General features: G+C 43.4%; 1 protein-coding gene across 1 annotated transcript in view; it reads right to left on the reverse strand.

Moving 5' to 3' along the window:
- The window catches only part of ERICH2 (glutamate rich 2), a 78757-nt gene that overhangs the window by 20853 nt on the left and 44700 nt on the right, over window positions 1-13204 (reverse strand). The window contains exons 8-11 of the mRNA XM_082260315.1: window positions 8605-8703; window positions 7817-7903; window positions 1348-1446; window positions 618-712 (exon numbers count right to left, since the gene is read on the reverse strand). Coding sequence (XP_082116441.1) covers window positions 618-712; window positions 1348-1446; window positions 7817-7903; window positions 8605-8703 — 380 coding nt within the window. The remainder of the gene's footprint in view (window positions 1-617; window positions 713-1347; window positions 1447-7816; window positions 7904-8604; window positions 8704-13204) is intronic.

Here is a 13204-nt window from a genome sequence, read left to right on the forward strand (position 1 = left end):
CTTTGGAAGCAGCTGATTGATCCGGTCTATTCCGAGAACCATCTCTTTCAGCCTATCAGTTGGGACCTCTGGACCAAACACAGTACATGCTCACATCTCTCCACATTGTGGTAAGAGTCCACTCCTATCACTGGGTGTTCACTTGTGTATACAAGTTATTGAGAATCACTTTGGATCACTATTTTGGGACGAGGCCCCACCCACCTCCCAACACTCCCTAACCTTCACTCCATCTTCTGAATTGAAAGACTTTTTTACAGTTTTGCACTTTTTGGAATTGAATGTACATGTTTAATTGGTGTCATCACAGACATCACCTATGAACTTTTGTTCTCATTATATTGTTTAGCGCACTTTGGTAATTTATGTTACATACATTACTATTTTTTCATATTTAATTTGTCTTGCAGTGCTGCTTTCACCCCACTTTCATCTGTTTTTAGGTTCGCGCACCTATTTCCTTTTACATATTACAATTATATATTAAAATATATTTATTTTTTAAAAACTGTAATTTTCAGTTTCGGTTTTCTGCCAAGTGCATCCTGCATTTTCAGTTTTGGTACCAAAACCTTGGCGCACCCTCTACTATATACCTCACAGTGGTCAATAGTTACCAGTATTTGGTGGCACAAGTTCCTTTTGGATAGGATCGGTGTCTAGCTTCTTTAAATCCTTGAGGTCGGCTACATTATAATCTGGAATGTTGTTGCTATAAACAGAGTGAGGTTGGGTTAGATATTTGTCAGTTGTATTGATGAGGCTTTAAAAAACACCACACTACCTAATACTTGTAGTCAGTGCTTTAAGTGGCCCAAAAGAGGTGCCGGTACTCTATTATAGCCTATAAATCCACCCCCCCCCACCTACCCCACATCAGGGTCCCCACAGAGCACCCCCCCCCCCCCTGACCTGGGACTCCTGAGCAGGGGAGTCACTGGTGGTGACAGGTCTGACTCTGGAGTGGGAAATATTCTTGTGGGGGGGGGGCAATTGAGGGCGCAGATGTCCAATCAGCTAAGGTGCACGGAGAGGTGGCGGTATGCTCAAGAGCCATATTTGGAAGTGGCTGTACTGAGTACCAGTGCATACTGGCCCACTTAAAGCACTACTTGTAGTGTATACAGACCTCCTGCTCTTCACAATATATTCACTAATCTACACACTATATGGTAAAGAGTTTGTAGACACCTGACCATCACTCCTACTAAATGGTCAAAAGTATGTGGACATCCCTCCAAATTACTAAGCTAAGGTGTTTTTCAATGAAGGACGCTGGTAATACTACATCATACAAAGCAGCAAGTAGTAACAGAAAACGCAATACAATAATACTGTATACTATACCTGGGTGTGATACGCTTTACTGTACACAGTGAAATTTGCTTTTTAGATGCACAACATTTTCTTCCAGCTGATCCGTGCATACCGGGAGAACTGTCAGGCCTGAAGAAAGAAATATTTAATGTGAGCCATAAATTCACAGATGACATACAATGTATACATATGACAATGGCTATTTTCAGCATACAACTACGGTATACATTTTATACTTATTAGCTTCCAAACTGTAAAGGCACCCTTAGGGAGGGCATACATGATACATTTTTTTCATTCAACCAGCAGGTTGAATGGAAAAAAAAAGTGCAGATTCCCCCATCAGCACATTTAGTGCTAATGAGGGAATCCATCCCGCAGTACTATTGTGTTCTGCCATAGGGAAGCCTTTGCAGCTGGCAGAATACAATCATCAGTATTGCTGGCTATAGCCAACGTCACTAATGCTTAGAAAAAGCCCAACCGGCTGGATGTACACAAGTCAATCGATAGATCAACTTGCGCACAACCAGCGAGCCCATGCATACACTAAATTGTCAAAAGTTTTGGGATGCCTGTCTTTATACGCACATGAACTTTAATGGCATCCCAGTCTTAGTCCGTAGGGTTCTATATTGAGTTGGTCCACCCTTTGCAGCTATAACAGCTTTAACTCTTCTGGAAAGGCTGTCCACAATGTTTAAGAGTGTGTCTATGGGAATGTTTAACCATTCTTCCAGAAGCATATTTTTGAGGTCAGGCACTGATTTTGGACAAGAAGGCCTGGCTTGCAGTCTCCACTTTAATTCACCCCAAAGGTGTTCTATTGGGTTGAGGTCAGGCCAGTCAAGTTCCTCCACCCCAAACCCGATCATCCATGTCTTTATGGACCTTGCTTTGTTCACTTGTACACATTTATGTTGGAACAGGAAGGGGCCATCCCCAAACTGTTCTCACAAAGTTGGGAGCATGAAATTGTCCAAAATGTTTTGGTATGCTGATGCCTTAAGAGATCCCTTCACTGGAAATAAGGGGCCAAGCCCAACCTCTGAAAAACAACCCCACACCATAATTCCCCTTCCGCCAAATGATTTGGACCAGTGCACAAAGCAAGGCCCATAAAGAAATGGATGATGGAGTTTGAGGTGGAGAAACTTGACTGGCCTGCACAGAGTCCAGACCCCAACCCAATTGAACACCTTTGGGATGAATTAGTGGAGACTGCGAGCCAGGCCTTCTTGTCCAACATCAGTGCCTGTCCTCACAAATGCGCTTCTGGAAGAATGGTCAAACATTCCCATAGACACACTCCTAAACCTTGTGGACAGTCTTCCCAGAAGAGTTGAAGCAGTTATATCTGCAAAAGGTGGGCAAACTCAATATTGAACCTTTGGACTAAGACTGGGATACCATTACAGTTCATGTGGATGTAAAGGCAGGCATCCCAATACTTTTGACAATATAATTATAGATTGAAACGTGGCCATCCCTGCAGAACCAGACACATTTTGATCCATGTATGGCCGGCTTTAGGTAACCAAATCACTAGGAAAGAATACAAATGGTAAAATATATTTTGATGGCTTTTAAAGCAGAACAAAAAGTATCAACATCTAAACCATATAACCTGCATTTCAGAAACAAAACATCCCTGTCTGTGGAAAAAGGTGTTAAAGCATTTATAAAGGGGATACAAATTCCGCGCTTATGGATGTAAGTTAGGCTGCAGCCTACCCCAAAATATAGTCCAATGGGCTATATCGTGCAATAGAGATATGAAACGAGGTAAAATGGCGCTGCCTATTTAAAAATATATATATATTTATATGGAAGGGGTTAAAATTATATACAATAAAGTGCTAATGTGCAATTGTATGCAAAACACTATAAATAAACCTGTATGAAAAAAGTGTCCAAGCATTAAAAAATAAAAAATAAAAATATACACATAAATTGTGAGCATAAAGTGATATGTGCAATCGATAAAAATGACAATAAACAAAGTGCCAGTGCAAACTATCCAGTGAAAATACCAAAAATATTATATATGTATATTAAAAAAGTCCAAAATCAGTCCATAAAGTGCTTGCAAAAAGGTGCTTCACAAAACAATAGTGCTTCAATATTATTGATGAGTGATATTCGAAGAGTGATCCGGGTGGTAGGTATAGGGTGAAGAAAAACATGCACCCCTCCAATATATCCCACACTCACCAGAGATATGTACCCCTACAGGGGTAATAAACTTTAGGGTAATAGCCTCTTTCCTACGAATCCTAGTAGTGGGCTCGTGGGTAAAGATATCCTTGGGTGTCTCTGCTTTAAAGCATTTATAGTTTACAGAGGTTCAATTGCTCTCTTATAGTCATACAAATATTGCATGACCAGTGTTCTTGCTTAGTATGTCAAAGATGAGGATGTTTAAATCTGGAACAAGTATAGAAATATTGAAGCTGCCAATGACACTTGCTTTTAGAGGTCTTGACTTACTGGCATCCACTTTATCTCCATCCTAAAATGATCCCTTTCATTTTTGTGCTCCACCTTTCAGCCATTATGAGTGTGGAGGCAGGCCCAGGCACAGCATACCTCGGAGGAACTATTCACACTTACAGTAAGTGTATGTAATTACATGCTATAATTTTATATCGCTTTTAACTGCACATGTTTATGCATGCTTTTGTAAATTTTATGAGTGCATTTTTGCTGCATTTTGTACATGTGTTATTTTTCTCATTCACTGTGCAAAGAAACATTAACGACAGGAATTTTCCATGCACAGCTACTTAAAGTCTAAGTTAAGTTTTATTTAAAATCAGGGAGGATACTTACACTGAATGAGAAATGTGCCTTGTTCTGGTGGCTGTTCTTTTGGTCGTATTGTTGTGTTCTCTGGCTTCCCCCCATACACGTGCCGTGGTAATCTTCCAATGGGGTTAATGCCAGCTGCGGGTCCTGTCATGAGCACTTGTGTGGACTTTCTACCACCCTTTCTGCTCAACTCCTCAATTCACAGAAGCTGTACTAAAATCTTCCCTGGCAATGAAATAAGCTATATGAATGGGGGAAACGTGGATGAATAAAAGGTTCAACTCCATATATAGAGCACTTTTCACTGCTGGAAACTAAAGTTCAGCTTCTATAAATAGAGGAGGGGTTGGAAAGGATGGGTACAGTGAACACACTGGGCCTATAACAGGTCCAGTGGCTCAAATTAACCCTCACAGCAGGATATGGGGTGGGGGTATGGTGGAGGGGAGAACATTTCAACCAAGAGAGCAGCCAAAAGCACAAGGGACGCTTATCATTTAAGGTAAGTACCATCTCTTTTGCAGATTTGTTTATTTTCTTTTTTTAAACTAAACTTAGGTCAATTTCACACAGGACAGACTCAGTTTTGATCAGCAGGAGATCGGCTTGCTGATCCCCTGCTGATCTGAGCAGAGTGGGCTAATGAGCAATCGGTGTCCACTCAGTTTATGCTCTATGAGCATCCGGGAGTAAACAGGCTCCAATGCTCATTTACACCCGACTGCCCTCTGATCCAAGAGTGCATTTTGGACAACCCCACTGTTTTGAGACAATGTTTTGAGACAAAGTAAGCGAGAAAGGGGAACACCCTCCCCACTTTGGAGGGCCTGTGGGTGCCAAAAGGGACCGATGCCTCAGACGCAGCATCAGCCACATAATCCAGTTTCAAAGTGTCACGCACTGACACAGAGGAATCATCCTCACTATCTGAGCACTCAGGGTGCTTGGACGCAGACCCAGTAGGGTGACTTGCGCTGCGTCCGCGACGGCTGAATCAGATTCAAGATCTGATGAGACAGATGAGGCAGGAGAGGGCGGGGGGCGCTATATACTAAGCACACCCGGAAAACATAACAATCAGGGGAAGGCCTGCCAACTGCGATCCTGCAAAGGGGAAGCCGATCAAGGGCCCACGAATAGACCACCTACTGAACCCTGCAAAAAAACAAGGGGGTCGCCCTCCGAGCCCCACTATAGAGTTCCACATAATAGTAAATAGCCCCCTAAAAGGGGGCTGCCCGCCGTGACGCAGACGCGTAGGCAGGGTACCCTTTTCCACAGTGTTAAAAAAAGGGCAGATGTCCTACACAAAAAATGAACCGCCCCCACAGAGCTACCCCTTCCACGGAAAGCGCCAAACTGGCTGCATGGCCTAGTAGGCCGCAACCGTGGCCTAAATATTTGTGGAGGCCCAGTTGCAAGTGCACAGATCCAAGCCAGGCAGATGCCCAAAGTAAGAGTGGGGGCTTCAGCTAACCCCACTGGGGCCGCCTCCCCAACAGAAGTGCCCGACTCGGCCGCATTGCCTAGTAGGCTGCAAGCCGCGGTCTAAATTTTTGTGGACGCCCAGCCACTTGGGCGCGAGCCCCAGTGGAGCCGACCACCCAGGGGCAGCGGATGGGAGGGAGGATGCCCAAATAGAGGGTAGTGGCTTTAGCCACCCTAACTGGGGTAGCCCCACATAGCTCCCGACCAGTAGGCCGCAAAGCCGCGGCCTACATTTTTGGCCGGATCCGGCTGTGTGAGGCGCGGACCAGCAGATGCTAAAATTTTCGCTTCCGCAGCCCAACAACTGCAGCAGGGATCCCAGAGGGCATTCCTGCCCAAGGCACCAACGCCCAGGGTGGCTCCAACAAGCCCCCTTTAAGAGCAAGTGGCAAAACCAAGCTCATAACCTCACCCAGGGAGGGGGGGGGCAGAAGACCCACAGTGATCCCCAAAATTTTAGAGGAACTGGGGGGAAGGAGGGGAACCCAGGGGTCCCACCATCTCAGGGAGGGACCTACATCCACCCCTAAACCCTCCAGGGGAAGAGGGGGGCAGCTACTTACTATACCAGGAAACAGGGTGGGCACCGCTCTGGGCAGACCACCTCTCCATTGGAAGGGGGGGGACTTTTGGTCAGGAGGAACGCTGCGACTCATGCCCAGGCCAGGTCTTATGCATCCTTGCAAGACTTTTAACTGGCAGGCCAGCCCCGTCCAGTGGGGCTATGTCACTGTCAACCTAGAGCGGAGCTGAGGCCTGCCGCGCGCTGGTTAGACTGGGGGGACCCTCTGCATCAAGATTATCCAGTCCATAGCGGCAGTTGATTCTTATTTTGTTCCTGTGAGAATCTACAAAGATAGGAAAAAGTTCAATTTAAAAGGAAAAAAATTGCCAGGGCCAGAGATCCCAGCAAGGAACTAGGCAGAAAAAAAAAACAGAGTGCCTATAGTTGAGAGTGGGTGGGAGTATACCCCATGGGACTGCCCCATAGGTGTAGTCAAGCTTTTTCCTGCCTAGTGTCCTACTCCTGTAGGGGGCAGTATAACCCAATGGTCAAGAAGATAAAAGGAGCTGTGTCCGTCAATGAACAAAAGAGAAAAGTGCAACGCATAGATAAACAATGTGAATAAATTTGTGATATAAAATAACTTTGTTCAAAAAATAACAATACAAAGTGCACCTCCAAATAATAAAAAGAAGGTGAATCAAAAGTAAAATATAAAATCCCATATGCAGTTCCTTATGTACTTGAAAAGAAATCCAGGAGCAGCCAAGGTGACACTCAAGAGAAAGTCCACACGGGAGGCTTGCCGGAATGCCAGTGACCCCCTTATGCAGGGTGGTCAAAAATCGCTTATTTGACCAGAGATGGATCACAAGGGGGAAAAGGACACCAACACACGGAAATCGTGGTGGCAATATAGGCATATCCGGTAGTCAGATGATCTCTTGTTTTCTCTCAGCAGATCAGTACGTATGCAAAATAGGGGGTCAACATAGTGTGATACCATAAAACACATTCATTTATTAAAAAAGTAATGCACCTACATAATAAGGTCTTGCAAACAGCATGTAAAACGCTAAAGAACCGAAATAATTCCTTCCTCAAGTAACCAAGATGGCTGTCGCACGGCCGCGCATGCACAGTAGCGTGTGTACGTGTTTGAGTGTCACCTTTGCTGCTCCTGGATTTCTTTTCAGGCACATAAGGCACTGTATATGGGACTTTATAGTTTACTTTTGATTAACCTTTTTTATTATTTGGAAGTGCACTTTTTAAATGTTTATCACTGTGTTTTTATTTTTGAACAACGTTGTTTTATATCACAAATTTATTCCCATTGTTTGTCTATGCGCTCCACTTTTTTGTTTATGGTAAATGTACACAAGTCCGTTTACACCCGCTGGTCCATAGAGGTGAATGGAACGTCCGATCAGGTTCGCCTGAAAACTAACAGGCAGATGCGACTGGACCCTTCGTGTGAAAGCAGCCTTAGACATTCTTAGGACTTGAAAAACACAAAAGTGTAATAGGATCTATATTTAAGAACATGTATGTCTACTTTACTATACATTTTCAAACAGTAAAATGCATGTGTTTTACTGAAAAAAAAGGGACAAGTGTGAGTGTGCCCTTACGAACTATGCTTTAAAGTCATAAACTCTCAAATTATCGTAGCTGTCCAGTATAGAAGATCACCTGCAACTTAGCAGTCCTCTCGCTTCGGATGGATCTATCTTCTTTGAATCCTTGAGGTTGGCTATATTATGATCTGGAACGTTGCTGCTATAAACAGAGTGAGAATATGTTAAATATTCACCCGTTTTAATGATGATATTCTATAAACACCCCAATAACGGATACTTGCAGTGTATACAGGTCTCTAACTGTTCATAATATAGTCACTGATATACACACTACATGGTGAAAAGTTTGTAGACACCTGACCATCACTCTTATTATATAGCCAAAGTTATGTGGACATCACTCCAAGTTATTGAGTTCAAATGTTTTACAGTGAAAGGTATTGTTAATACTTCAACTCATACAAAGACATTTTAGTAAATTGCGCCTTTCAACTTTGTGACAAGTCTGGAAAAGGTTCTTTTCTGTTCCAGCACAACTGTGCCCTTGTGCAAAAAGCCAACTCCCTAAAGATATAGAATAATGAGTTTGGTGTGGAGGAACTAGAGTGGCTTGCTCATGATTCTGACTTCAACCCTACTAAACACTTTGGCAGTAATTGGAAGGACAGTTGGTTCTTGTCCTGATTGTCTTGACACCTGACTTCGCAAAGCAGCTTATAAAGACAAAATATTCGTTCTTTCTCATCCATCAAAAATAGAGCATGACATTACCAACTTACTAAAGACATACAGTATTACTGTTTTAACTAATTATATCTTCACCTATAGTACTACTGTATTACAGCAATCCTAGTCTGGGCCGCAGGAAGTAGTAACAGATAACTCAGCACTATACTATACCTGGGTTTAAGACGCTTTACTGTACACAGCGAAATCTGCTTAGCAGATGCAGAACATTTCCTTCCAGCTGAACCTTGTCTACAAGCAGAACTGCCAGGCCTCAAAAAAATAAATATTTCATATTAACAGATGACATACAACGTGTATACCAGACATTGGCTATGCTTCAATATACAACTACTGTACACATTTTATATTCGATACCAAAAAGTAAAGGAACTCTTAGGTAACAGCAACAGTAACCACAACTAATCACTAGGAAATGCTGCAAATGCTAAAAGATATTTTGTTCTCTAGATACAGAATCTCAAAAAAGTGAGTACACCCCTCTGTCAGGGAAATGGCCGTAGGAGAACTGCCAACATTTCCAGTAATAGCAATGGACGCTCCTGGCTCAATCAACACAGCCCTCTGCTGGCCCATCAGGGAAATGGCTGTAGGAGAACTGGCAACATTGCCAGTAATAGCAATGGTCATTCCTGCCTCAATTGACACTGCCCTCTGCTGGCCTATAAAAGGTGGCCATAGGATCAGACTCATTGCTGGATTATCTCTCAGCTTCCTGTTTGGACTTCCTGTTGTGACCTCGGCTTGTTCCTGATTCCGTTTGATCTCCTGCTCCTGGTTTAACCATTGGCTTCTTCCTCTGACCGTACTTCTGTTACCTACCGTGTATGACCCTGGCTTGCTTCAAGACCTCGGCTATTCTGGTTGTCTCCTGTGCATGACCTCGGCTTGTACCACGCTACCAGAGACTATTCCTTGGCACAAGGTAACCCGTGCCACTTGGGGCGCTACACCCTCTGTACCATCTCCAGGGGTGTGCCGCACTGAGCCGCAAGGAGAGCCCTCTCAGCACCTCGGCCTCGGATCAGGTAATCCTGACACCCTCATATATTTGTAAATTATTTATTTATTATATTTTTTCATGTGACAACACTGAAGAAATTACACTTTGCTTCAGTGTAGTGTACAGCTTGCATAACAGTGTAAATTTGCTATCCCCTCAAATTAACTCAACACACAGCCATTAATGTCTAAACCGCTAGCAACAAAAGTGAGTACACCCCTAAATGAAAATGTCCACATTGGGCCCAAAGTGTCAATATTTTGTGTGGCCACCATTATTTTCCAGCACTGCCTTAACCCTCTTGGGCATGGAGTTCACCAGAGCTTCACAGGTTGAACCTTGGACCTTGCGCTCATCCACCTTCCATTTGAGGATGCCCCACAGATGTTAAATAGGGTTTAGGTCTGAAGACATGTTTGGTCAGTCCTCACTTTTACCCTAAGCTTCTTTAGCAAGGCAGTGGTCATCTTGGAGGTGTGTTTGGGGTTGTTATCATGTTGGAATACCCAGTCACTGAAGGGAGGGGATCATGCTCTGCTTCAGTATGTCACAGTACATGTTGGCATTCATTTGTTCCCTCAATGCGGGCAGCACTTATGCAGCCCCAGACCATAAGACTCCCACCACCATGCTTGACTGTAGGCAAGACACACTTGTCTTTGTAATCCTCACCTGGTTGCCACCACACATGCTTGACACCATCTGAACCAAATAAGTTTATCTTGGTCTCATCAGACCACAGGGCATGGTTCCAGTTATCAATGTCCTTAGTCTGCTTGTCTTCAGCAAACTGTTTGCAGGCTTTCTTATGCATCATCTTTAGAAGGGGCTTCTTTCTGGGATGACAGCCATGCAAACCAATTTGTTGCAGTGTGCGGTGTATGGTCTGAGCACTGACAGGCTATGTAGTGCACTTGTAACACGTTCCCTGCATTTGCGGTGTGGAAAATGCAACATGCTCTTCTTTTTTTAACTGCACTGAACAGCACTGCAATGATGTGAACTATGCCCATAGGATTACCTTGATTTTGGGCTGTCTATGCAGTTGGAGTGCAGTTCAAAATGTATCCAACTGCAGTCAACTGGGTTGTGTTGGTCTATCACATAAAATTCCAATAAATACATTTACGTTTTTGATTGTAACATGACAAAATGTGGAAATTTCAAGGGGTATGAAGACTTTTTCAAGGCGCCGTATACGTCTGGAACAAGTATAGAAACATGGAAGCTGCCAATGCCGACTTGCTTTTAAAGGTGAAGTCTCCAAAACTATTATCTTTATCCTTGCTTCAAAACTTAGTTTGTCACGGACCTGGACAGAGTATGTTAATGAGTCCTGACTTCACCGGCAGCCCTTATATCTCTGTCCTGAGATGATACCTTTTATCTTTGTGCTTCATTTTTTTCAACTATTCTAATGAAAGTGTGTGTGGGGGCAGATACAAGATTCCTCAAAGGGGCTATTCAAAATGATGTATAACTAGTTAAATGCTACATTTTTATATTGCGTATAACTGCACAAGTATAGGTGTGCTTTGGTGAATTTTAGGTGTGTATTTTGTGCAGTTTTTACACGCGTATTTTTGCTCATTTATAATGCAAAGTGAGACAAAATAGGATAGTATTTTATTCATTGTGCAGATAATTAGAAAAAAAAAGGCTTGATGCATGTGATTTTGTGTGTTTGCTATTTATTTCAGTGGATCTGCTTAGAAGCTGAAAACAAGAAAATGCAGCAGGTTCTCTCTTTTAGAAACACCCAGGTGTATTTGTAAAATAAAAAAAAAAAAAAAAGGCAGAGATATTCATCCTGTGAAACTGAATGTACATTTGCTTTTGCGAATGGGGCCAAAATTGAATGTTAACAGGCCATTTTCTCCCCAGGCAAAATTATATTCATTCATTAAAAAAAAGAGTGGCTCAGGAAAATACTGCATTTTGGCCTATAGATGGAGCTATTGATCATAGGAAATGCATACTTCCTACCTGGTCATCAGCTCCATCTATTGGCCATAATGTGGTGATTTCCAGAAACTCTATGCGAAATGCTGTTTAATTTTTCTGTGGTCATGAAGCATTGGATCACGACCATGGCATGTGTACAGCTGTGAGCGGCTGCATGTCAATGATCAGACGGGCAGTGGGAGAAACTACAGCTCAACTGCCTGTTTTATGTGAACAAAGTCGAAGGGCTTGTGTACACAGACTTTTGCTAGAACCCAAAATGCTTCTGTACCTGTACAAGTCAATAGGAATGCAAAAGCAGCTTGCTTGCAGCTTAGGAGGAGGTCAGCTGCAGCTGACATTACACTTGTCTTTGATTTTGCAGAATGTAAGGATTTCCCCTAATTCCTTAAAACAACTAAACAAGGATAAAAAATAAAACTTGTATACCTATGTAAGTAGTCTCCATAATCCCAAAATTGACTGAATGTTGACATTTTTACTTGGTCTTAACTGGCTCTCTTTAAAAACCTTTCCTGCGCTGTCCTACAACATATATTGCAAGACAAGACTTGCAAAAAATCTTGCCATTAATCAGCCTGGCATCTCCAATGTCTACTTTTCTGATGAATTTTTGAATGTTTTTGAGATATTTTACCATACATTTTTGTACCTAGTTTAGGAAAAGCAGTGTAGGACTAGACACAAAGACATTACATTATATAGTCCTGCCAATACATAGCTGGCTAATTGCCTGGTATAGTTATGTTCAGTGACTTTGTCACTAATTATCTGCTTAGGAAAGAAATCAATTCCTACACAGGATTTGCGCCATTGACTAAGAAATGAAGATGAATTAGGGAGGCTGGGGAATACGCAAACATGTAAATTTTATGCAAACAGCACTATATGGAGTCTTCCCGACAATATTTCTTGTAGCAGCCTGGGATGCACTGTGAAGAACATTACCCCCATTTTTGGCCAAGTTCCTTCACAATTAATTAAGCGAAGGATATATAAAAAAACACTTCAATGAAAGTAAACCTGTACTTTGTCCATACTAGGTATAGTATCAGCATTAAAGCTTCAATATATTGGAGCAGGCCTTTTTTCTCTGGGAATAGGTGTAGGAACTTAACCACACCCCCACCATCTTCCCCCAAAGGGGTGGGGGGTGGATTGCACGCACTACAGCAAATGGCAAATGGGTGTGGGAGGGTACTAAAGGGGCATTAAATGCCAGGAGTGTGCTACATACAGAGTGCAGGGTTCCCAGAGGGGTTCTACGTACAGAGTGCAGGGTTCCCAGAGGGGTTCTACGTACAGAGTGCAGGGTTCACGAGGGTGCTACGTACAGAGTGCAGGGTTCACGAGGGTGCTACGTGCAGAGTGCAGGGTTCACGAGGGTGCTACGTGCAGAGTGCAGGGTTCACGGGGGTGCTGAGTACAGGGTGCAGAGTTCACGAGGGTGCTACGTACAGGGTGCAGGGTTCACGAGGGTGCTACGTACAGGGTTCACGAGGTTGCTACGTACAGGGTGCAGGGTTCACGAGGGTGCTACGTACAGGGTTCATGAGGTTGCTACATACAGGGTGCAGGGTTCATGAGGGTTCCATGTACAGAGTGCAGGGTTCAGGAGAGTGCTACGTAGAGAGTGCAGGGTTCCTCCACCAAATCCTCATTCTTAACAGGATGGTCGTCCACCTTCTAGAACAAGTCCGCCCATCAGCTCTCCCAGTATAAATCCTCTTCCTCTTCCAGCCCCCCCAATCGCCCTTCCTGTACAAATGCCACCATTTTTTTTCT

The sequence above is a fragment of the Pelophylax lessonae genome (assembly GCF_965119305.1).
Source record: "Pelophylax lessonae genome assembly, chromosome: 6".
Lineage (NCBI taxonomy): Eukaryota > Metazoa > Chordata > Amphibia > Anura > Ranidae > Pelophylax > Pelophylax lessonae.